The sequence below is a fragment of the Oncorhynchus mykiss genome, chromosome 3 (genome assembly GCF_013265735.2).
Source record: "Oncorhynchus mykiss isolate Arlee chromosome 3, USDA_OmykA_1.1, whole genome shotgun sequence".
Classification (NCBI taxonomy): Eukaryota; Metazoa; Chordata; class Actinopteri; order Salmoniformes; family Salmonidae; genus Oncorhynchus; species Oncorhynchus mykiss.
The window spans coordinates 53,816,269-53,843,036 of NC_048567.1; the positions used below are offsets into that span (position 1 = coordinate 53,816,269).

The following is a 26,768-nucleotide window of genomic DNA, read 5'->3' on the forward strand; positions in this document are numbered from 1 at the left end:
GCCTCCCCTCACTTTGGTAGCTCTCAGCTTGTACTCTTTTTAAAAGGATTGGCCTGCACTCTACCATCGGATGGGCCCCGGTCATCAATCTGTAAGTCTCTGCTTGCCCTTTGCTTTTATTTGTGGTTATGTTTTAGTTGTGTTAGTTGTGTTCTAGCTGGTCTCCAGTAGTTGGGGCTCTAGCTTGCCGACCATAACCTTGGTGGTTGGCTAGGCTAATAGTAAGTTGGCTTAAAAGCGAACATTAGCTGGCTGGCTAAGATAACTGCATATATCTAACATTCTTTCATAACTGGTTAGATGGCGTTATGTATTTCCAAAACGTTGGTTTACTTTAATGTAGGTGTTGATAGCAACTGGCTGACTTATTCAGCTTAGTTAGCAACTCTGTTGGAGTTTACATTATAGGGAATAGGCTGGCTTGCCGGGTCCTCCATATTACACCACAACCCGGAAAAACATTATCTGACATGACATTCGGATTGCTGATCGGTTTTATGTGATAAAAAGTGATGTGTAACTTTGCATTGGGACTTTTGTTGTGTACACTAATGCAAACCCATACAGTATGTTACGTTTATGCAACCTACCCTTTAAGATTGATACAAAAAGCATTACAAGAATATTGACGCCTTGATTTTGCCCAAAGTAACATTTCTTTTACCTCAATGTCAACCTGTTTTGACATTGCATTGTTGTTTTTAGCTGGATACAGTAGATTATGGATGAGATGTTTTCAGTGTATTTTGAACGCTTTCAGACACTATGATTAATCGCAATTAAGAAAATAAGTGCACAAAATGTTAAATAGTTATACCAACAACAAATACCAATATTATACATTTTAGTGTTGAATTAAAATGTTTATTTTTTTTTTTACCAATGTAACAGGACTAAACTAGGAGACATTTACAACCAAGACTCACTTGACATGTACAGACTTTGGCTAGCTCCACAGTTTGAATCCATCCCCTCAGTCAATTACTGACAAAGTAGAAAAGTTGTCTGCATTGACTTAAGTAAAATTACTCAGCAACTTAACAATTAACAGCACTTAACATCCTTCTTCATAGAAACAGCACTAACGACATTAACTAGGACACCTTTCTTTCCGCTGCTATATGTAAGGCTACGTCTTTACAATATAGAATATGTAATTGCACTTTCAACTAGGATTCAATACATTTAGGTGACTAGGGAAAACCTACAGTGATTGCATGTATATCAATAAGCATTATTATAGTGAGAAATGCTTTAAGTGGTAACTAATTACTGCATACAGTACGAGCGCGATGGGCAGCGTGAGAGTGTCTGGGGCTACAGAACAGATAGAGCATTGTGAGCGTCTAAGAGATGATGGTCTTCAACCAATGACTGATTGGGCAACTGGAGAGCCACAAACGATCACAATCAAGTGGCAGGGAAAAATACATGATATGGTATTTAGCGTCCTAATATATTACCACTCAGGGAGATAGGTCAAGGGGAATATTCTTATTTCCCCCCCCCAAAAACAAATTATTTTCACACAAGGGTACTTTTATTTTTCCCTAGGTTATTTTTTGTCAGAGCTACGCAACAAAAAAAGCATGAGATTTATTTGACTAAAACAGTCATAGTAAGCTCAGTTCCCAATTGAATTCAGTCTATTTTGCATTTAAACCCCAAATAACTGAATAGTCTAAATAGTAGCCCTCCGGGAACCAACGAACAGTCTGATATGAGTCGTTGCACAGTGCGATGATTTCATAAGAAAGCGCTGCCTGCCAGCCCACCGTTCTGTTTCTCCGATCCTCCCACGAGACACTTAAGATGGTGCCAGCCCCGAGATGGGTGGAGCTTTCCGTCATGTGGCTTTGGAACAAACCATAGACTCGCCCATAACTCCACTCATGATGAGATGCATACAGCCTTGATTGAGTCACTGACCAGAGATCCCAAATGCCCTCCTACCAACACTCCCTGGTTCATCTTCCAGACTAGCCCCTCTCTTGCTCTCCATTTCCTTCTCTCTCGCTCTCACTCTCCCTCTCTCAGAAGAAGGAGGTGTCGGATGAGAAGGCCCCAGCCAGCCTGAAGTCTTCTCTCATCAGGACACAGAAGAGACGCTGGGGGAGAGCCTTGGAGTAGGGCGCGGGCCGCGGGACACACGTACGCAGCAGGATCTCACGCCCTGCAGGGGGAGGGAAGTCTGGCACACTGGCACCACCCATTGGCTTTTTGTCATCAGCTCCACCCCCACGTCCTGTGTCTTCATCCAATGGAGCCAAAAGGGCAGCCTGTGTGGGGAGAGGCAGACAGATGGGAGGAGTCAACAGCTGTGTTTAAACAGACAGCTCAATTCTAATAACACTAATTGGTATTTTGACCAATCCGATCAGCTTGGAAAATGATCTGATGGGATTGGTCAAAAGACCAATTAGTGGAAAAAAGACCAGAATTAGGCTGCCTGTCTAAACGCAACCAAAGTGGCTAAAATTTAGGTTGGCACATAATTGAGTGGCTAACATTCAGGCCGGCACAAAATGGAGAATGCAGGGCCCAACACACAGTAGACTTTCTATAAAAGACCAATAAAATGTGGAAACTAGAACACAATATATTTTTAGGCAGTCTAAGCAGAACCTTAACACATACTACACTTTTACAATGTGAGTATAACAGAGTGTGACACGCGAGACTGAGAAAAACATACATACAACTCATTCTAAGTTGTTGGGGGAATGAAACAACCTCGACAGTGATCAGACCTGGCGCAAGTGAAAGCGTCTGGACTGGGAAACGACAGCAGCATGTTAACACAATCTATTTTTACTGAGCAGGAACAAATTACATAAATTAGAAAGCTGATTACAAATTAACAAATGCCTTCCCACATCTCCCAAACTATTGTCTAAGGCGAGGAAAGGAGAACACATTTAATGGATTGGAGCGATTCGGTGTGTGCTTCCAGATCAATGTATGCATTTGTTTTCAGTGGGGCACAGCATAGCCCTAGAGGGATGGCAACACAAGAAAGCTACGTGACGCTAAGATCTAAAGCCAAAAGGGATCAAACACACCACAGCAACCTCCAATACTTACATAGTAAACTAGCAGGCTAAAACTAGTATATAACTAACCAGACAGAAAAGAGCAACCTACCACTCCTGAGTGTACATACTAAACAGCAGGATACCGCTAACCTACTGTAATGTATACACTGAGTGTACAAAACTTAAAAGGAACAAATTCCTAATATTGAGTTGCACCCCATTTTGCCCTCAGAACAGCGTGAATTCATCGGGGCATGGACTCTACAAGGTGGTGAAGGCGTTCCAAAGGGATGCTGGCCCTTGTTGACGGCAACGCTTCCCCCAGTTGTGTCAAATTGGCTGGATGTCCTTTGGGTGGTGGACCATTCATAATCAAATCTTATTGGTCGCATCCACATATTTAGTAGATGTTTATTGTGGGTGTAGCGAAATGCTTGTGTTACTAGCTCCAACAGTGCACTAATATCTAACAACACACACAAATCTAAAAGTAAAAGAATGGAATTAAGAAATATAGAAATATTAGGACAAGCAATGTCGGAGTCCGGAGTATAATTATATATGTATGTGATGGCATGTTTAGACATTATGTGGATAGAATATGTAGTATATCTGAAGAATAGGTAGAATTCTTGATATACATGGGAAACTGTTGAGCATGAAAAACCTAGCAGCGTTGTAGTTCTTGACAAATCGGTGCGCTTGGCACCTACTATCAAAGCCCATTCAAAAGGCACTTCAATCTTTTTTTACAATCCATGTCTCAATTGTCTCAAGGCTTAAAAAGCCTTCTTTAACCTGTCTCCTCCCCTTCATCTACACTGATTGAAGTGGATTTAACAAGTGACATCAGTAAGGGATCATAGCTTTGAGCTGGATTCACTTGGTCAGTCTGTCATGGAAAGAGCAGGTGTTCCTAATGGTTTTATGCACTCAGTGTATGGCGACATACCACTCCTTAGTATACATACTAAACCAGCTAAAACTAGTCTACTATAAACCAACCTCCACATCCACCAGAAAACACTTGTTTATCAACGCAGACCCATCAGAGAATGAGAGCAAATGGACATACAACAAAAATAATTGATTAAAGCTACAGTAACAGATAGGTGGTTAGAAGAAAAGATGGAAGAGAGGAGGAGAAGAAGAGGGGCTAGGTGGTTAGGTAAAAAGGTCAGGGGGAGGTTAAAAACACGGCAAGTGGCATCGCTTTAGGAACCCTGTGCTTCTCCATTGTGTTATGGAGGTCTGGAAATTGCAGCGGTTCACTCTTCCAAACCATTACCAGAGAAATAACTGTAATCTTTGTCTGTATCCCTCCCTCAGCTAGCCTGAACCTCAGTTGCAGCACTAGAAAGAGGGAGAAGTCATCGTGGAGAGGGGCATGGGGGGGGTGGATGGATGGACTGGGAGGGGGTGAACTAGGGGTGTAAAGGGGGGATAGGGAGGGTTGCTAGTGGTTACCTCATCACTGCTGTAGTCAGCGAGCTTGACATGGGTGAGAGGCAAGCAGCGTTAGGAGACAAAAAAAAACACATAATACGATGGAGAGAACGAAAAAACATAAAATAACAAACAGAAGAACAAACAACAAACCGACACAAAGTCAGGTGATTAAGAAGATTAGGTTCTGGTTGAGAAGACATGACATTCATCCCACCGAATGCATCACATGCATAGCACTCAAGCCAGAGCAGGCGGCATTGCAATCAGACAACAATCAAACTAGTACTGTAGTCTTGTACTGGTAACATGGGTAAGATGAGGGGCAGGACATCTCTCCTCTCTTCTATTCTTCTCTGTCTCTCTTTCCCTTGTTCCCAAGAAACTCACCTCATTTGATTGGCTGATGGTTTCATCTGATTTACATGTGCTTGGGATAATTACAAGCTTTCTTTTGAGAGCTTGGCAAAACACAGGCTGTAATTTAACACTCCAACATCTTGCTGGGTAAAAAAAAAAAAAAGTGATTGAGGGAGTGAGAGTTTGCTGAAATCTAACTATTTTTTCGCACCGTTTCATCCTCCAACACAAGGCACAGGGGAGAGAGCCAAGACAAGCATTCATTCCCTGTTTGCATTTTACTAGCAATTATTCTAAGGAACAGATCTGGGACCAGGGACTGCATCTGTTGATGAACTCCGGAAGAAGACACATTTATTGGCTTGAACTAACTTTCACGTTGAACAAACAAATGTATGCGTCATTGGATGTGCCAAGACCAAACCAGGCATTGTATTTATATTATTGTGTATGTATATTGTGTTACAGCCAAGCATACACTTACTTTCATAACCAATACAGGTGCAACTGTACAGTACAATTCGAGAGGTAATCTATCATTGCAAGTGCCTTTTAACTGATCATCTCAGACTATTCCGTCGGAGTATACTCAAAGACATGCAGCACAGAATAGAGTCATTTGGTCCAGGTGTCTCTCTCCTTGCTTGTCAAATCATATCAAACTGAATAAAACAAGACATGTGTTTAATTGTCCTTCTGCTAATCATAACAGAGGGAACTACAGAGCCTAGATGTTTGTCTGTCAGATTGCACAAAGACATTTTTTGACAGACGTTTTCATCATACTTGGTATGAGTTGCATTATGTGATATGCAAGAAGAGTGACTTAACTTAAGCAAGTAAAACGGTTTAATAAAGCGGCAAGAAGAAAGTAGTGATAAGTGAACACATTAGAACACAGTCCAGCAGCAGCATGCTTTTTGTTACTCAGGCAGCATGCCCAGGAGCCCCTCAGGGCCTGGAAAAAGGGTGGGGTTGTAGGAGGGGAATCAGTCAGGGGGAACATAACATCTCCTGCCTGGGCCGTTGGACAAACAGCACGTGAGCCGATAGTGGTGGCGGGATATCCTGTGACGCCAGGAGTTAGGAAAGGCCCCAGTGGGAGACGGTGTGTATGTTTGTACAAGTGTGTGCGTGTGTGTTCTGGATGGTGGTGACAGTGTGAGACGGTGTGCTTTACCCTCTGAGCGCTGACAAACAGCTTATGGATGATGCTGCCGGCTGGGCCGCGCCCTGCTCCGATCACAGACACCTCAGGCTCCTCCAGCAGAGAGCTCACGAACCTGAGAGTGAGAAGAAGAGGAGATGGGGGAAGAGGTTCATTCCATGTGAGCATAGTCAGAAAACACATGCAGGTATATTATATTTAAAAGACATGCAATTATACTTTTACCAACAGAATAACGAGAAGGGGTTGTAAAAACTAGCTACAGTACAGTACACAGTTTCTCTCTCTCAATGTACCTGAACCTCTGACACTGTAAGTGAATACCTAGACAGACAGACACACACACAAACACACACACAGACAGAGACACACACAGATTGATCTACACACTCCAGACACACACTCACTTATTCACTCCCAAGATAGGCACACGCACACAAACACACCCACTATACTATGCTCCCTTATTACAATCTGAGCAGTGTGTGTGCCTGGGGAGAGGGTGGTGGAGTTTTAATATAGCACACAACACAGTACGTGTGTTTGCCCAACATTTATTAGCATTCCTACTCCTACCCCCCCCCCCCCCCCCCGAGCAGGGTGTATGATAAAATAAGAGCCGGCTTGTGATATTAATAAAGCGAGAAGGATGGGATGGAAGGCACACAAGTGGTACCCACTACAATTCACATCCCGCCTCAACAGAGCCACAGATGACACAATCTGCACTCCACACCGCCCTCTCCCATCTGGACAAGAGGAACACCTATGTGAGAACGCTGTTCATCGACTACAGCTACTACAACGACTACTACAACACCATAGCGCCATCCAAGCTCATCACTACGCTAAGGACTCTGGGACTGAACACATCCCTCTGCAACTGGATCCTGGACATCCTGACGGTCCGCCACCCAGTTGGTGAGAGTAGGCAATGGGGATTTTCTCTAAAATGGACAGTTTCAATACCCGGGAACAATTCATCTAACCAGAGAGTCCGGGGAAATACAGCAAAAAATGTGCCCATTTAAAGTGTTCAAAACCAAGTTATAGTGACTATGTAAAGATTTGCCGCAAATAAGAGAGGTGCTGCGCCACCTTGTCAGCGCCACTATGTAAAGATTTCACAGAAAGTGAAACTGATATTTAGTAATGATAGAGTTCATTTGATTGGCAATTAAATTGTTGTGAATTGAGAAACAGGCCGTTCATAAATTCAGAGTGTTATCATGTTCCTCAATTAATTCAGCGCATTTCAGCAGTTGGTCCAGGCTACAGTATCTTGACACACAGCGGACCCCGAGTAGGCTATAGCGTTGTCGGATCATACAAACTTTGTAACGGCAGTCAAACAAAAGTAAAATGACCAAAGTTGAAAGCTTGCTAGATAACCTCCAACAAATGACAGAATCTCTCCTATTTGGCAAAGTCAAGTTGATGATTATACAGACAGCAGATCAGCTCATGAATAACGGGGAGATGATGAGAGGGAACTGTTTAAATATCAAGGCATCTTAACGGGGACCAACTCTATTTATAAAAAACAAAATCCATATCTACTCTCATACCATTTGATGGTCACATTCTCTACCGAAGCTCTCATATGGGCAGCAATACAAGACAGAGCAGACATATTATAGCGGTATTTTGACATGCATAGGCGAGACAGGGTTTGATAATGCAACCTATAGATTACAGAATAAGGTTAGGAATTTTCAAGCGAGACAGGAGTCAGGATTTTGGGTTTCAGTGGGATTGGGACAATAGAAAAATAACCTGGGCTCTATATAAGGCTACGACGCGAGTCAAAAGATAAATAATAGGCTACAGTTGATTTAGGCTACATGTTTCTGATCAGTGATAGATGAGCAAATTAATAAATAAGCTACCGGGTCCACTTGTCCAGCCAGAGATCAATTAACCAAATATATACACAAAGATTCAGTGAAACAAAATCACATTGATTGATTATCAGACAAGTCAGAGGTTTTTGGTCAAGAGTAGGCCAGGTTACTACACGAGTGAAGGTCAAGGAGACTAGCATGTATAACATGCTAGCAAAATGTTCTGATCAGATAATATACAGTGCATTCGGGAAGTATTCATAACCCTTGACTTACCACTTTGTTAAGTTTCAGCCTTACTCTAAAATTCATTAAATGTTTTTGCCCCGTCAATCTACACACAATAATCCATAACAACAAAGCAAAAACAGGTTTTTAGACATTTTTGCAAAAAACTGAAATAATCACTTTTACATAATTATTCAGACCCTTTACTCAGTACGTTGTTGAAGCCCCTTCGGCAGTTTAAGAATGATGGAGGCCACTGGGTTCTTGGGGACCTTCAATGTTGCAGACATTTTTTGGTACCATTCCCCAGATATGTGCCTCAACACAATTCTGTTTTTTCCTTTGACATCATGGCTTGGTTTTTGCTCTGACATGCACTGTCAACTGTGGGACCTTACAGTGGGGCAAAAAAGTATTTAGTCAGCCACCAATTGTGCAAGTTCTCCCACTTAAAAAGATGAGGCCTGTAATTTTCATCATAGGTACACTTCAACTAGGACAGACAAAATGAGAAAAAAAAAGAGAAAATCACATTGTAGGATTTTTAATGAATTTATTTGCAAATTATGGTGGAAAATAAGTATTTGGTCACCTACAAACAAGCAAGATTTCTGGCTCTCACAGACCTGTAACTTCTTCTTTAAGAGGCTCCTCTGTCCTCCACTCGTTACCTGTATTAATGGCACCTGTTTGAACTTGTTATCGGTATAAAAGACACCTGTCCACAACCTCAAACAGTCACACTCCAAACTCCACTATGGCCAAGACCAAAGAGCTGTCAAAGGACACCAGAAACAAAATTGTAGACCTACACCAGGCTGGGAAGACTGAATCTGCAATAGGCAGCTTGGTTTGAAGAAATCAACTGTGGAAGCAATTATTAGGAAATGGAAGACATACAAGACCACTGATGATCTCCCTCGATCTGGGGCTCCACGCAAGATCTCACCCCGTGGGGTCAAAATAATCACAAGAACGGTGAGCAAAAATCCCAGAACCACACGGGGGGACCTAGTGAATGACCTGCAGAGAGCTGGGACCAAAGTAACAAAGCCTACCATCAGTAACACACTACGCCGCCAGGGACTCAAATCCTGCAGTGCTAGACGTGTCCCCCTGCTTAAGCCAGTACATGTCCAGGCCCATCTGAAGTTTGCTAGAGAGCATTTGGATGATCCAGAAGAAGATTGGGAGAATGTCATATGGTCAGATGAAAACAAAATATAACTTTTTGGTAAAAACTCAACTCGTCGTGTTTGGAGGACAAAGAATGCTGAGTTGCATCCAAATAACACCATACCTACTGTGCAGCATGGGGTGGAAACATCATGCTTTGGGGCTGTTTTTCTGCAAAGGGACCAGGACGACTGATCCGTGTAGGGGCCATGTATCGTGAGAATTTGAGTGAAAACCTCCTTCCATCAGCAAGGGCATTGAAGATGAAACGTGGCTGGGTCTTTCAGCATGACAATGATCCCAAACACACCGCCCGGGCAACGAAGGAGTGGCTTCGTAAGCATTTCAAGGTCCTGGAGTGGTCTAGCCAGTCTCCAGATCTCAACCCCATAGAAAATCTTTGGAGGGAGTTGAAAGTCTGTGTTGCCCAGCAACAGCCCCAAAACGTCACTGCTCTAGAGGAGATCTGCATGGAGGAATGGGCCAAAATACCAGCAACAGTGTGTGAAAACCTTGTGAAGACTTACAGAAAACGTTTGACCTCTGTCATTGCCAACAAAGGGTATATAACAAATTATTGAGATAAACTTTTGTTATTGACCAAATACTTATTTTCCACCATCATTTGAAAATAAATTCATTAAAAATCCTACAATGTGATTTTCTGGATTTTTTTTCTAATTTTGTCTGTCATAGTTGAAGTGTACCAATAATGAAAATTACAGGCCTCTCATCTTTTTAAGTGGGAGAACTTGCACAATTGGCGGCTGACTAAATACTTTTTTGCCCTTCTGTATATAGACAGGTGTGTGCCTTTCCAAATCATGTCCAATCAATTCAATTTACCACAGGTGGACTCCAATCAAGTTGTAGAAACATCAAAGATGATAATTGGAGCCTGAATACTTATGTAAATAAGGTATTTCTGTTTTTCTTTATTATTATTCTGCAAAAATGTTCCCAGAATTGTTTTCGCATTGTCATTGTGGGGTATTGTGGGTAGATTTATAAGGAAACAAATGAATTTAATCCATTTTAGAATAAGGCTGTAACGTAAGAAAATGTGGAAAAAGTCAAGAGGGCTGAATACTTTCCGAATGTACTGTATGCTACCAGCTCTCATAGGTCTCATGTCAGAATTAGACCTTCATCCATGTTTGTCAAACATCAAATTTGGAAATGATTCCAAATGTCGGGATTGGCCCCCCCAAAATGGGATTGGCCCCCCAAAAATTACACGCAACCTTTGGAATCAGAGGCAGATGCTTAAACTCATCCACCGTCCCTAACGCACTTGAAGAATCGAAACCAAACAAACTTGAAAAAGGTAACAGCGCTCACTGTTTATCCTAGTGGCAGGTTTCCACTTCATCTCCAGACATGGATGGATGCTGAATACTGACTTATATCACGAGTGAATATATGAGCAAACGTAAAAATAAATATGATCATTAGCACTCACCTCAACAGCTAACATTTTCCCCAGACTAATTGTTACCAAATATCCAAACTCAACACAGGGTCCCCATCAGGGGTGCATGCTCAGTTCCCTCCTATACTCCCTGTTCACACACAACTGCGTGGACTCAAACAAGTTTGCTGACAACACGACGGTGGGAGGCCTGATCACCGACCACAATGAAGCAGCCTATAGCAGCGGTTCCCAAACTAGGGGTCGTGACCCCATGTGGGTATCACCTGATATGAAAACGGGTTGTGGATCATTTCAAAAATCCTGAGAAAAATATATACAGTTGAAGTCGGAAGTTTACATACACCTTAGCCAAATACATTTAAACTCAGTTTTTCACAATTCCTGACATTTAATCAAAGTAAAAATCCCCTGTCTTAGGTCAGTTAGGATCACCACATTTAAGAATGTGAAATGTCAGAATAATAGTAGAGAGAATTATTTATTTCAGCTTTTATTTCTTTCAGCACATTTCCAGTGGGTCAGAAGTTTACATACACTCAATTAGTATTTGGTAGAATTGCCTTTACATTTTTAACTTGGGTCAAATGTTTTGGGTAGCCTTCCACAAGCTTGGGTGCATTTTGGCCCATTCCTCCTGACAGAGATGGTATAACTGAGTCAGGTTTGTAGGCCTCCTTGCTCGCACATGCTTTTTCAGTTCTGCCCACAAATGTTCTACAGGATTGAAGTCAGGGCTTTGTGATGGCCACTCCAATACCTTGACTTTGTTGTCCTTAAGCCATAACGTTGGAAGTATGCTTGGGGTCATTGTCCTTTTGGAAGACCCATTTGCGACCAAGCTTTAACTTCCGGACTGATGTCTCGAGATGTTGCTTCAATATATCCACATAATTTTCCTCCATCACGAAGCCATCTATTTTGTGAGGTGCACCAGTCCCTCCTACAGCAAAGCACCCCCACAACAGGATGCTGCCACCCCCGTGCTACACGGTTGGGATATTGTTCTTCTGCTTGTAAGCCTCCCCATTTTTCCTCCAAACATAATGATGGCATTATGACCAAACAGTTCTATTTTTGTTTGATCAGACCGGAGGACATTTCTCCAAAAAGTACGATCTTTGTCCCCATGTGCAGTTGCAAACCGTAGTCTGGCTTTTTTATGGCGGTTTTGGGGCAGTGGCTTCTTCATTGCTGAGTGGCCTTTCAGGTTATGTCGATATAGGACTCGTTTTACTGTGGATATAGATACTTTTGTGCCTGTTTCCTCCAGCATCTTCACAGGGTCCTTTGCTGTTGTTCTGGGATTGATTTGCACTTTTCGCACCAAAGTACGTTCATCTCTAGGAGACAGAACGTGTCTCCTTCCTGAGCGGTATGACCGCTGCGTGGTCCCATGGTGTTTATACTTGCGTACTACTGTTTGTACAGATGAACGTGGTACCTTCAAAGAGGTGCGGAGTTTGAAGGTAGGCCTTGATATACAACCACAGGTACACCTCCAATTGACTCAAATGATGTCAATTAGCCTATCAGAAGCTTCTAAAGCAATGACAATTTTCTGGAATTTTCCAAGCTGTTTAAAGGCACAATCAACTTAGTGTATGTAAACTTCTGACCACTGGAATTGTGATAGAGTGAATTAAGTGAAATAATGTCTGTAAACAATTGTTGGAAAAATTACTTGTGTCATGACTTGTCAAAACTATAGTTTAACAATAAATTTGTGGAGTGGTTGAAAAACAAGTTAATGACTCCAACCTAAGTGTATCTAAACTTCCGACTTCAACTGCATATACCCTCCCAAAATGATCATAATATCGTCTTTGCATCTCAAAATCATTGCAATGTGGTTAACCTTCGTCTAAATTTTTAAAATCTAAAAAGATACAACTCTACCAGAGTGCCCTTAGATCATTTGAAAAGGCTGCATTTGACTGTTGCACTTGAATCATTCCCACGGTGAATGGCTAGGCCCGCTATGCTATGAGACCACACACTATTACAGAGACTCTGATATTACTGGACGCAATTGATATGGTGAAAACAACGTGTGGGGTGGGAGATGTACAGACACTCGCATCAATATCTTTGTCAGATAACACTGCTAAATGAAGAAATTATCCTATTGCTAGTAATCAAGAGAAAACTCTGACTGAATGACTCAAACTCCAAATGTACATTAGCCGTGAGGGCCGAGATGCCCACGAGTTGACGTTTGTACGTCAGGGGATGCTATTCACGAGGACATATTGTTCCGTCTCACGATTCCCGGGCATGAAACGGCACAGAGGATGTTCAGAATGCTGCGTGGCTATATTAACGAAAAACAGATTCCATGGGATCGAATGGTGGGATCTTGCACAGATGGGGCTCCATCTATGGTGGGACGGCAGGCAGGCCTCTGCACTCTAGTTATGATTGCGTCTCCCTCTGCCATACGGAAGCATTGTATGATACACCGAGAGGCACTGGCAGCAAAAGAGCTGAGCACAGAACTGAAATATACTGCAGCAGGTAACTTCAATGGTAAACTACATCAAACCATATCCACTGCACGCAGGCCTGTTCACAAAACTATGTGATATGTGATCAGAGCATGACAATGTTCTATTTCACACTGAGGATTGGTGGTTAGCAAGGGGGAGGGTTGAAAAGATGTTCACATTGACAGAGGAACTTCTGTCATTCACAAAGGATGTAAAAAAAAAACATTTTTTTTAAAGAACTTTCTGTGTAAAGTAAAAGAAAATGTCTCCTTGCCTATGCAATAGACATCTTTGGGAATCTGAACTCAAGCATGCTGGGGAAATAAAAAAAACATTCTACAGATGCGTAACCGCATCAGTGGATTCAGAGGAAATAATTCTTATTGGAGAGTCTAACAAAAGTCTTACTTATTGGAGAGTCTAACAAAAGTCTTACTTATTGGAGAGTCTTACAAAAGCGAACCATGCCCCCTTCCCAACGCTGAGCATGTTTCTAACAGAAAACAGCATCAGTAAGTGAACTGGGAACTAAGCAATCTCAGACTTCTGACTTCAGTGCATTAAGGATAACTGGGAACTAGGGAAAAAAACGAGCTCTGACTGGGAAAAATCCTTTTGAACGGTCATCCAACTCGGGCCTCTTTCTAGAGCTCCGACATTCCGACCTGAAGATCACTGACGTCATGATTTGACCTCTAATTTTTCAGAGTTCCCAGTTATCTTGAAAGCACCATAAAACTCCTAGTACCCTTTGCCAGCTCAAATCTGTGTGAAGCTGGATTGAGTGCTCTCGTTTGCATTAAAACCAAAAATGTTCCTGACTTTGAGAAGCTCCGACGCGACATGCATCAAGCATACCCTTCTCATTAGTGGTGGTGAGATAAGACATTATGTCAGTCTAATTTGCAATTGACTGTCATAGCCCCACATTAAAAGTATGTGATGGTGAGTTAAGACAATCAGAATGTTAGAAATGTTTTTCAATTGACTGCAATAGCCCAAAATAAAAATAAAAAGTTTACATAGGCTGTTAATGACAATTTTTAAGGGACTCCCTCGGACACCGCCAGGTATAGAGGTCCTGGATGGCAGGGAAACCTCTAACCTCTGTAGCGTACCAAGCGGTGATGTAGCCAGTCAAGATGCTGTCAATAGCGCAGCTGTAAGAACGTTGAGGATCTAAGGGGCCATGCCCAAACTTTTCAGCCTCTTGAGGGGGAAGAGGGGTTATCGTGCCCTCTTCACGACTGTGTTGATGTGTGCCCTGTCGATGTGAATGGGGGTGTGCTCGGCCCTCCATTTCCTATAGTTTTCCATTTCCTTTGTCTAGCTGACGGTGAGGGAGAGGTTGTTGTCCTCGCACTACCCTGCCAGGTCTCTGACGACCTCCTTATAGGCCTGGGGTTCTCAAACTTGTTTAGCCCATGACCCCATTTTGATATCTGAAAATTCTCACGACCCCAACCATGTGAAAAAAAAATGTCATTAATAGCCTATGGTTGGGGTCGTGAGAGTTTGGGAATCCCTGCCCTATAAGGAGGTCGTCAGAGACCTGGCAGGGTGGTGCGAGGACAACAACCTCTCCCTCAAACGTGTTATTACTTTTCTATTCTTTTCTTTCTCTCAGCAGTTGGGAAGGGCCCATAAGGAAGCATTTCACTGTTGGCCTACGTCTGTTGTTTACGAAGCAGGTGATGAATAAAATGTTATTTGATTTGAGAGGACAAAAGAACAACAGTGGGGAAGGAGGAGTAGTGGCATGGAGGGTTGGTTAAAATGTGCCTGCTGGTTTCATCAGGAGTAGGGCTGGAGAGAATCTACAGGGAAGTTAAGAGCACTGTCTGAAAACCGAATCGAATAACACTTAAGCTATTCATGGTTTCGATTGGTCTCACTTGCAAAAGAGATTTTATCTCAATAGAAATAGACCTGCATAGAAATAGATAGGTTTGAAGCAGTTGGATTGATTTCATTTAACTCCATAGGTATTTTTGTATCTCCGCAGATCTATCTGGCCCTACTGGTTAACATTAAATTACTTTGTTTAGCGCACAGTGCTTGCAATGCCAGGAATGTATGCATGCCTAATACACTTTGGATAAAAGTGTCTGCTGAATGGAATATATTCTTATTATTTCAGGGCGTGCTGCTTTTGTCCTACTGTACCTCTCCAGATCCTCTGCGTTGTCGCCCTGCTCTGCCTTCCCGATGCCAAACTTGGCCTTCAGAGAGCGTGAGCGGGCAATGACCGTCTCCACCGCTATCAGCTGGGTAATCACGTCCTGTTGGAGGAGACAGACACATAGACACAGTAGTAGGGTGGATGAATTGGGGGTAGAAAAAAGTATACTGTGGCTACCTTGCAGTCCAACCAATGGGTTAGAGGTAGAGGTTAGGGATTAGAGACTGTTGAGTAGAGATCGTCAAATCTTGCCAGGTCTCCCTTGAAAAACAGGATTTATCCTGGTAAAAAAGTTGTTTCCAGTCACCTCTAGTTTCTTGTAGTCTGGGCTGGGGTGGCGCAGCAGCTTGCTGGCATGAGAGGTGGCCTGCTGGATGGCCTTTCTAACAGATAGGATGTCCTCTACTGACTCTGTATGGGAGAGAAGAGAGGAAGTTGGTGAGATATGAGAGCGGGATAGATAAAGAGACAGAGACCGAGCAACAGGACCCTGCGGTCACTAACCCTCCTCCTTCTCCTTGAGGATGGCAGCATGGAGGATGCAGGGCAGGAGATGGCGGGTCAGGTCTGCTGGCTTCTGTACCGCCAAGTAGTGCAGCACCTGGGGGAGGGGAAGAATATCATAAGCAAATTCTCTCTCTCCATCTCTCTCTCTCTTACAGCAATTATGATTCCAGAGGTTGTCAGGGACCCGGCAAGGTACTTGACATTTCCAAAGGCATTGTTCTTTTACAAAACTGGTTCATCGGCTTCTTTTGACTTATGGAGGCTGTCTGCCGCATAAACGCAATTGTGTTGGCGAGAGGCAGCGCTGCATTTTAATGACCCTCCTCTTTATACAACACAGGGTCATTCGTTATGTTGAGTGAGTCAGTGATGAGATTCCAGAAGCTCAATCTGATTTGGTATCCCTTAATAACACACAACCCTTCAGGCTCTCGTGCACAGGGAGAGCACAGGGATAGAAGGAAAGGCACAGTACAGTGCTCTTAAGTTGTCGCAGAGTGACCTTGTGGCGATGGTCTCGACTGCAAACAGAGGACTGTGGATTATAGAAGCACACCTGTCATCTACCTACTTAAGAGGACAACTTACTGGAGCAGGAAGAAAAAAAAAAAGAAAAATATATAAATATATATATTAAAATCAGCAGTAAATTAATTCCAAACTAAAAATTGTGCACCTGGAATCTCCCCAAAAGAGCCGGCTGGCGGCAGCCATACGGATGAAGGACGCAGTGCTATAGGCTAGATGACCGACCTTCAAGGCCCGGCAAGGTTCCCCTGAACTCAGTTTAAACTCTCAGGGAGGGGACCCATGGCAGGGAGGGGATGGACACCTTGTGTGTGTGTGAGTGTGTGTGTGTGTGTGTGTCATAGCAGGGTGTTCTTGTGTTCTGACCTACTTCCTATTTCCAGCAGCGCTGCATGGTGATTGGCTGAAACAGGGACAAACAGAGAGAGGGAGAGTGTGTAGTGAACCTGGCAGTGTTTCGTTCTCTGGGCTGGCAGCAATGAGCTGCAGAACAGGTAGAGGTGTCATTCACTGAGTCTCAGTCTAGCAGTTCATCACAATGCAAAATGGCTCTGGGTAAAAGTTGTTCTTAGGCACAACCTATCCTCCCCAAATCCTAACTTGAGGGGAAAACCCCAAACTGAGCTTCTCCTCCCTTTTAGTAATTCCTGGTCTGGTAACCAAAGACTCTGGAACTAACACGGTATGATGTGATTTATCAGTTGTAAAAAGGTTTAATAAGGGCTCTGATAGGACCAGAGTTTTTCTAAAAATCAGGTCACATGGTTTTAAAAACTCCTGGCCTTTGGGAGGATGAAAACCATGTCAAACTGCAGCAACCTTTATATTTTGAAGCTAGACTAAAAGGGGGGTTTTCATCAACAGATACACAGAGACACCAACATTATTGGACGATAGAACTCACGGGGCTGAGGTCTGCATCGTGTAGGCCTGCACTACGCAACTATAGGCTTAATACAAAAAAAAGACCTCACAGTCTATGTCAGATATTGAGTTCATTGATTCATTCCAGTTAATAAAGTTGGATTGAAAAAGTCTAGGTTGCCTAGTCACCCAAAGTTTGAATATAAACTAAATTGGATCCCATTCACATATTTTCAAAACCAAAAAAATGAGCTAGCTATAAAAACACAATGTTACCTCTTCGTTTACCCTGGCCAGAGGGATAGGGTGAAGTAGATTGTATGCAGCTGTTGTTAGGATTCTACAGTTGACCAGACAACAAAAAAAAATGTAAAAAATGATGGCGGCCCTGCAATGCACAATACAATTCTTAAAGCTCAGTACCTTCTCAGCCTCCTTGGTGTCGTCAAACAGGCGTCTCTGTCTGCGAGCGGGGGTAGTCTTGGCTGTGGCCCACGCCTCCATCCACATGTTTCCCGGGATCTTCATCCTGGCACTCAAGTCACCCCTGACCACTGTGTCTCCGTTCTCGTCCACCACCTCCTCCTCAACGTAGTCCCTGGGTGAGTACCACCTCACAAAGTCCTCCAGGGTACAGCCAGGGTTCGCTGCCTAATATGGACACGGACAGACACAGGTTTGTCACGGTCACAGCAAAGTCATGTTCTCAAACCCCACAAATGTTCAAGGTTTTCCACTATATTCTAATCTTCCAAAGCATATATACACAGTCAAGAGAAGTCAAAAGTCTTCTAAAAAAAAAACTGGCGATAGTAGCAGAAAACACACATACATCTGGCTGATGTCATCACCACCTCTAGTGCTTCAGCTCCCCTCCAGAGCAGTGCTCGCTGTCTGTGAGCTCATGACTCAAAGACAGGTGATGATTCAGGTGTAGCAGACAGCATCAGTCTGTTAATGGCCCTCAGAGGGACTGAGTCTGAATCAGAGTACCTGCTGCTGTGAAATAAATCAATGTCTCACTGTTTCCCTGCTTCCTCTGGAAACCAACCGACTGACCAATTGAACAAGAAGAACTTTTGTGTGACCTTTCGCTGATGTGCGTTAGTGAGATTCAACACAGTAATTTCTCTCCTTCATTCACACTCCATAATTAATTAGAAGCCTGCCTTACTTCATTTCCTTTATTTTTTTTCCGTGGTAAGTTTCGTAGCGAGGAGACAGCTCCATTTCAGTGCAGCAGCAGTAGATGGATTGATGAGAAAGAGGATAAAGCGTGAATAACTGAGACAGGAGCTCCTCCAGTAGCCTGGGGGTCCAGGCCAGGACAGGAGGCTTCTCTACTGCAGTCCCCCTAAAGAAGGTGTGTGTGAAATGTGTATTTGCGCGTGTGTGAAATTTGTGTGCGCGCGCATACTGGAATTTGTGCGTGTGACATATTCAGTTGAGGCGGGGGCTGGTTACGTAGTGCTTGGCTGTCATATTCCTAAATCCCCACCATTCATCAGTGGTCCATCCTTGGCATTGCGCCCGCAAGGACCGGGATAATTAAAGCTAAAATGCCAGATTATGCTTGGCTAAGCACAATTACATACAGAGCAGGTCGGCCCTGGCCATGAAACATTTTGAGGCCATTCTAACGCAACTAAGGGCCCCATTTCCCGCTCTGGTTGAATACACAACATTCTTCTTCCCCTAGTTTATAACCCATCTCCCTCCTCCTCACGTCAGCTGTTGTCGGAGCTCAGAAAGAACAGAAGAAGAAAAGGTCGAGAACATACAACTAACTCCAAAGTAGAGCATTTAGTGGGCCAGCTAAAAACAGACCGGGGTAATGCAACAGAAAGTTGCAACTGTGCCCCCTGAAAGAACACTATTTGTCAACGTTTGTTACTGTTGGCAACAAAGGGGTTGAGCCTGAAGTCCCATCAGAGAAGTTTAAAGATAATGACCTGAAGTTCTGAACCTCTTGAATCCAACAGCTTGGAGTTGGCAGGTGTGGCTTCATTCTACTCAGCAGAAAAATGGGGTACGTTTCACTGTATTCATTGCACAATAAGGTGACCATAGAGATTAATGAAGCTTTCTTTAGCCTGAGTCCATTCTTTTTTTAAAGAGACAACTATTAAAAAAAGAGAGGCTTTGTAGATTTGTCTGCATGACGAAGGAAATCTACATGAATCATTAAAAGCATGTGTGTTCAACCTTCTATCAACTATAACTTTTACAGGCTTAACATCAACGACCTAGTATTCAATAATTCAACACGACGGAGGCTTATTTTCTAAATGGAAATTATTTGAAGCACTAAAACATAAATCTATACAGAAAATCAGCTCTCAAAGACCTCTTCACATGTCCAAATCCACACCCCTCACGCTTTCTAATAAGAAAGAAGCCTTTCATTGATATTAATAACACAATTAGCATGCCCTCCACTATGCCACCGTGTGAGACGAGGGAGGCAGAGAGACTGTGAGAATCAAATCAAACGCCCCCCAATCTGACACATTGACTGACTGAGAGGACGGAGAACACTAATAGGCTCCTGTGCCACTCACCCAGTCTGGGTGGCAGTGAGAGTGAGTGTGCCTCTCTCTGTGTGTGTTTCTCTGTGTTTGTGTGTGTGCCAGCATTCATTTCAGGGTGTGTGTGTGTGTGTAAAATATATATGTCAGGGTGGGGTGTGTGTCCTCACCTTAAAAGACTCCATGTCTGAGAGCAGACAGGCACTCTGCATGCGGGCGCGGAGGTGGGCACCCTCGGCTGACGTGCCCAGTTTGGCCAATACCTCCGACTGCTCCTCTAGAAGGTCTTCTGTCATGGGCGCTGGCTCCTGGGGAGTGAGGAGGAGGACACTCAGGGTTTCTGTGTTTTAGGGGTTTTGGTGTGTGCATGAAGAAGTGCGTGTGTGAGGGTTGGTTTCCGACACACAAGGAAGCCAGAAACTGACCCCTAAAGCTGATCCATAAGGTCTGTATGTTACAGTACTTATTAGTGTGTGAGAGACATGCTGCAGTGACAAGGATTGGCCTGGTCATTCACTCTGAGCACTACAGAGGAGACAGCTCGTCATGTTCATTAGCAACCTGTGGAACAATGGAACACTTGGGGCACCTACAACCCCATGCCAAAACACCCACAACGCCCTGCCAATCTCCCATCAGCTCCAGCTAATGAACACTGGTTCTGTCTTGTAGAGCAATGTCCACAGTCCACAGTCCTGTCTAGTGTCCAAGTTGCTGAAGGGCAACTGAACACTGCATAATGTTCGCTAAGGTCGGACTCGGTTCCACCACTGGCAAAGTCAGTTATGATCACCGGCCAATCAGGTGCATAACGAAAATGGTTATGCACCTATTTTAATGAACAAGAAAGACTGATGACATGTAGAGGTAGGTGGTGGCTGGCCAAACTCCGCTTGCTTGATCAATAACCTTGCTTGAGACACTGGAACTTGAGTTAGCCAGGGCTTTAGCTCAGAGGACTAACATTGTCTTGAGTCACATAGATTACCCAGTAGGTTTGATATGTACATAATAATCACTATTGTTCAGATAAAGCTGCTAAAGAAAAGTCCCTAATTTCATAGAATCCTGATTCTACTCCCTGGCTTGTAATAACTCCCTAATAGCCATTACTTACACATTCTATAACCTGCTTTAATTGGCCATTCCTGCCTTTTTCATTGCTGCCATTATGCAACTGTTTTCCAGCACAAAGCAGGCTTATATAACAATGGGCTCCATACAACACCCAAAGGATTTCTGAGCGGAAGTAGCCCAATGTAAGGCTGCTGTACCTACCTTTTTAAACAACGACCGCATACCTCTAAATGCAAAAGGCCACACCATGCAATCATGAATGGAAAACGGGGGGGGCAGAATCCAACTGTGCCTTTCTTTCTTTACCATCACAGCCTCTAATGCATTCTACCCAGTGGGCTCAGACTGACTAATGCACAGTCGGGTCTGGGAGAAAGAAAAGACTAAAAGCCTGTCCCCTCCTGAGCAAGTTTCTAATGAAATAAAGAAAGACCTGAGTCAGAGGGGACCATTAGCTGCTGCTCGAGAGAACCGCATCCTAAATTGCACCCCATTCCCATATATAGTGCACTACTTTTGAGCAGAGCCCTACGGGCCTTGCCCCTTGTCAAAAGTAGTGCACCATATACAGTATAGTATGCTATTTAGGACGCAACCAGAGTGTGGAGAATACAAACAGGGCAGACAGGAGCGGCGATCAAAAAACACTTTACCCAGACTAATTAAAACTAGGGAAGGAAGGTGAGAATGCCGAGCAGAGCATGAGTAGTAGTGGAGCAGAGGCATCCACCTCATTACAAATAGTGGCAATGCCATGAATCTAAAACACCCATCTCTGCCTACCCCCCCCCCCCCCCCCCCCCCCCCACCCCCTACCCTGCCCCTGCTGTTTAAAGGTTCGACAGAGAGGGAGAAAGAGAAAAAAAGAGGGAGTGCGGGAGAGAAAGAGAGCATGAGATAGCGAGAGAGAGATTGACAGGGGTGTCAGAGAGGAAATGGTTGAAAGGTAATAGAAAGAAGAAAAAAAAAACAGACAGGCGAGTAGAGATGGAGACAACAGATCCAGACAGAGACAGAGCAGCACAGAAGAGCAAACAGACGTACAGATAATCGATGGATGTAGGAAGAGAAAGAGAAAGAGAGAACATGTCATTGAGAGGACAGACAGCGAGAGAAAGAGAAAAGAGAGAGGAAATGGAAAAGGACCGAGGGGTAGTGGGAGTGATATATGAGAGACAGAGACACAAAAGTTTGGAGAATGGTGTGTGGATAAAGAGGGAGAGAGATGGAAAAAGGCAGACAGAGAAAAGACAAGTGCAAAAATCCCCGCATGATACACCGAGACAGCCGGAGACTGAGGCCGTGTCTAAGACTTGACAGTTAATGAATGCAGTTTTTGTATTCTTTAAGGACACATCATGCGTCTACAGCTACATTTAAATGTATCCACCATGTCCACAGTCAGTGTTGCCAATTTAGCGACTTTGTCGATATATTTAGCAAGTTTTCAGGCTCCCTCCGTTGACTTTATTGGTAAAAGTGGATAGTGTCAAATTCAGCTACTTTTCAGGCTTCTTTCGGGGAGTTTCGACAGCGAGGATTTCTCTGATTTTAATAGCATTTTGCGACTTCCCCCAATCAATTCTTCCGCAAACAAGAGTGGAAGAAGCTGTCTGTGCAACAGAAGTCACTGCAACAGTTCAGAGACAGGCAGAGAAGCAATTAGTAATTAGTCCACATTTTGTCAGGATTTTCCTCACTATATTCAAATGCCAGTATGTAGTCTGCAAACAGTGGAATAGGCTAAATATTATAACACAACAACTTCATGGTAGTAGCTAACTACTGTAGCTAACAAGCCAGGTAACCTCTGTGGCTAGCCAGCAAGCAAAGCTAAAGGGATTGCAAACGGGTTAGAATAACTCTAGAAATAGTTGTTAGCTGGCTAGAATTCATGAGGCCAGCAAACATGTTCCTCACACGCTAGGAATGTATTTCCGCAAATGTTATAATGAAAAAGGTGCCGCTCTTTCCCAAAACCCAAGTGTTCTGGACTCTGTATACACCAGGGATCATCATTGAGATTCAGCTGGGGGACAATTCTTTCTTGAGCGGATGGTCGGGGGGCCAGAACATGAATACAAATAATTGCAAATTGACCGCAAGCAGCCCAAACAGATATGTTTAACTAAAACATAATCATTTCAAACCTTGCTTACATTTGTATACGATCACGTCTTGTCTCGATTATGCGTGGGAATACTTGGGAACAGATTTCATCAATTAAAATCCCTTGGAGCTGATTTCCTGGGGACTTTTACACACACAATTATTATTACAAACCTACTGAAGGAAAATGTCTCGATAAGGTGGTCAGCCAGATCTGAACACAATCAGACCACAATGACACTTCAGCGCGTCTAGACCTGATCTTCGTATTCTGATAGCAAAGTCAAATGTAAGTGTCAATTGTAGACACGGCCTGAGACTGTGTGTGTGTTAGCAGACACAAGCTGTGTGAAAACATTGGGCCCATCTAGAAGTGCTGACACTAGTTTATTTTACACTCACACACTCCATCCATCTCTCCTCCACGCAGCACACAGTCAAATCCGCTCTCTTAACACGGAAAGGCGTCCGTCCTAGCCCACCAGCTGCAGCATGTGCTGTGTGTGTGTGTGTGTCCGTGTACTGGGTCTGTGTGTCTTCTTTGTGTGCGTGTACCGTGTATATGTCCGTGTACTGTGTGTGTTATACATTTGTGGATAGATAGCAGCTTCAGACAGCCCGGGCCACCATCTCCCTTCCTGCGTCTCACCTCCTAGTGTTAATCATTGAACAGTGTCAGCCTCAGCCCTGTGCATTAATTAACTCTACTATTCATCCCAGTCTATAATTGATGAGGGGTAAAGGAGCTACACATCTCTCCAGGCTAGCTCTGGGCTCACACACATAGCAGGGAATGTAGAGGGAGGGAGGTAGCACTATCAGAGAGACTCATAGCATAGAGCACATGTGCCAAACTCGTTCCACGGAGGGCCAACGGTCTGCGGGTCTTCGCTCGTCCCTTGTACTTTATTGATGAATTAAGGTCACTAATTAATAAGGAGTGTCTCTTACCTGGTTGACTAGAGCTTAATTGAAAGGAAAAAACCTAAACCAGCAGACACTAGGCCCCCCATGGAATGAGTTTCATACGCCTGGCATAGAGGCTGATTACCAAATGGAAGAGGATATAGCCAATTATAACAAGATGTTTTGTACCTGCCCCCAAATACATTCTACAATAAGAGGCTGAGCACAACCTTTGCTGAGTTGAGTCTGTCAGGCTAAGTTCCACATCATGCTGCTCTTGGCTTTTACCATACTTATTAAGATGAACCCACAGACATTTAAAGCTAATTATTGGATTTATGTTACAACAATTTCTTAAAAATCTGTGATAATGAATTAGGCACTGTGTGCAGTGTCTATTGGTCAGGGCAACTGTGTTATAGTGATTTATGGTATCATAGTAACAATGAGTCACAGTATCACTACAATGTAGTAATGAATAGTTCAATGAGTCATAGTATCACTACAACGTAGTAATGAATAGTTCAATGAGTCACAGTATCACTACAATGTAGTAATGAATAGTTCAATGAGTCATAGTATCACTACAACGTAGTAATGAATAGTTCAATGAGTCATAGTATCACTACAACGTAGTAATGAATAGTTCAATGAGTCATAGTATTACTACAACGTAGTAATGAATAGTTCAATGAGTCATAGTATCACTACAATGTAGTAATGAATAGTTCAATGAGTTACAGTATCACTACAATGTAGTAATGAATAGTTCAATGAGTCATAGTATCACTACAACGTAGTAATGAATAGTTCAATGAGTCATAGTATCACTACAATGTAGTAATGAATAGTTAAATGAGTTACAGTATCACTACAATGTAGTAATGAATAGTTCAATGAGTTAGTGGTGCATATTGTACAGTACATCTGCCATGGCTGTCTATCTGTCTGACCTGTGGCATTGTTAATGACATGGTCAGTATGTGGACATATTGGTCCTAGGAATCATTTTACAATGATATGCACTGTATACCAAACATTAAACAATTAAAGGGTGCTTGAAGCCACCATGAAGATTGAGATAGCTGTATGTGCTTGTATGTCTGACCTGAGTAACAGGGATGTACAGGGGTTCCTGGGAGTTGAGCAGGGTCAACTTCCCGTGGGGGTGGAGCCGACCGTCTGGCTTGGCCACTTTGGCCCCGCCCTTCTCTCCGTCTGTGGACCCAGCCTCCTTCATCTCCTCCGTGTCGCTCAGGCACTCAAAGAACTCGTCCTCGCTGTCACTCCACGAGTCCCACGACTTCCCAGGAGACACCTCTCTGCCCATCTCTGCACTCTCCGGCCCCAGGCGCCCATTCTCAGTCCCGGTCGTCCCTGAAACCTTCCTCTCCCTCCCTCTCTCCCTCTCCTTCTCCTTCCCTCCCTCAGCCGTCTTCCTTCCATCATCCCTCGCCCTCTTCCTCTCAATGCAGCAGTTGAGCATCTGGGGGGCAGATACGGACAAAGAGTGATGAGTACAGGGAGTCAGGGAAACAGCAGCAGATGGCAAGCTTTTGGGCGGTGTGTGTGTGTGTGTAATTCTATCCGGTATAACCCCATCCCTTTGCCCCTTATCGAGCCATTTCTCATCATCATGTCCCTGTGTGCCCACACTAAAGTCTTCTCTTCCTCCTACACTGAGCTCCAAACGTCTACCTAGTGCAGGCTGCAGCACTTTATTACTATGAATAGAGTCACTTCCAGCTCTAATTCTGATGCATGCCCAGCCTAGGTGTGTGTGTGTGTGTGTGTGTGTGTGAGAAATAGAGAACAGAGAGAGAGAAAGGGGAAAGAGAGAAGAGAGGTAGGTAGGTAGGTAGAGAGCGATACAGAGACAGACTCAGCTTATGAGTCAGGAGCTCTCTGCCCAGTGCAGCCTGGGCACCTCTTCCTCTTATTAAAGTGATTGCAGATAAAGTGGCTCACTCCGCCTTTCCAGAAAGATATTACCTCTCCTTCCTTCCCTCTCATCCTCGCTCACACTCTCTCCAGACATCTTTATTACCACCTCTCCCTACTTCCTTTTATCTCTTCCTCTCACTCTCCTCAATCCCTCCCTCCCCCAGGTGAGGCGTGGGCAGCTGAATAACAACACTGTTTATGGGTCTGGTTCTGTCTGGGGCCTCTGCAGACATCTGGCTGGGCCGTGGGGAGTAGGGCTGGCACAAAAGTTGACTAGATGACCACAATGCAGCAGCAGGACACATAGAAAACAATTAATAGAACAGGCCTGGAACCACTGCCTGGTATTGAAACAATTTCCAAAGTAATTTGGAATGTTCATTCAAATGATGTTAACTGATTTTTTCTTTTTTGGGGGAGGTGGGGGGGGGGGGGCTGTTCTATTCATTCTATTTCAATGGCAGCACATGCAGTCAGGAGCAGAGGAGAGGAGAAAATGTGTCAAGAACAACCTCAACAATTATAATATACAATACCAGTCAAAAGTTTGGACACACCTACTCAATTCCAGGGTTTTTCTTTATTTTTACTATTTTCTATATTGTAAAACAATAGCAAAGACATCACAACTATGAAATAACAAATATGGAATAATGTAGCAACCAAAAAATGTAGCTACCCTTTGCCTTGATGACAACTTTGTACACTCTTGGCATTCTCTCAACCAGCTTCATGAGGTAGGTCACCTGGAATGCATTTCAATTAACAGGTGTGCCTTGTTAAAAGTTCAGTTTGTGGAATTTCTTTCCTAATTAATACGTTTGAGCCAATCAATCCATCATTCCTTTAAGACATTAAGAACATTTCGTGAACTTTGCCATTTTCTTCAAGAGCAGTTGCAAAAACCATCAAGGGCTATGATGAAACTGGCTCTCACGAGGACCA

At 43.6% G+C, this 26,768-nt stretch overlaps 1 protein-coding gene across 1 annotated transcript in view; it reads right to left on the reverse strand.

Moving 5' to 3' along the window:
• Positions 1-842: 842 nt before the first annotated feature.
• Positions 843-26,768, reverse strand: part of rab3gap1 (RAB3 GTPase activating protein subunit 1) — a 47,875-nt gene continuing 21,949 nt past the window's right edge. The window contains exons 17-24 of the mRNA XM_021597349.2: positions 24,988-25,365; positions 19,958-20,095; positions 17,683-17,910; positions 15,865-15,961; positions 15,668-15,771; positions 15,345-15,460; positions 6,022-6,124; positions 843-2,279 (exon numbers count right to left, since the gene is read on the reverse strand). Coding sequence (XP_021453024.1) covers positions 2,034-2,279; positions 6,022-6,124; positions 15,345-15,460; positions 15,668-15,771; positions 15,865-15,961; positions 17,683-17,910; positions 19,958-20,095; positions 24,988-25,365 — 1,410 coding nt within the window. The 3' untranslated portion in view covers positions 843-2,033. The remainder of the gene's footprint in view (positions 2,280-6,021; positions 6,125-15,344; positions 15,461-15,667; positions 15,772-15,864; positions 15,962-17,682; positions 17,911-19,957; positions 20,096-24,987; positions 25,366-26,768) is intronic.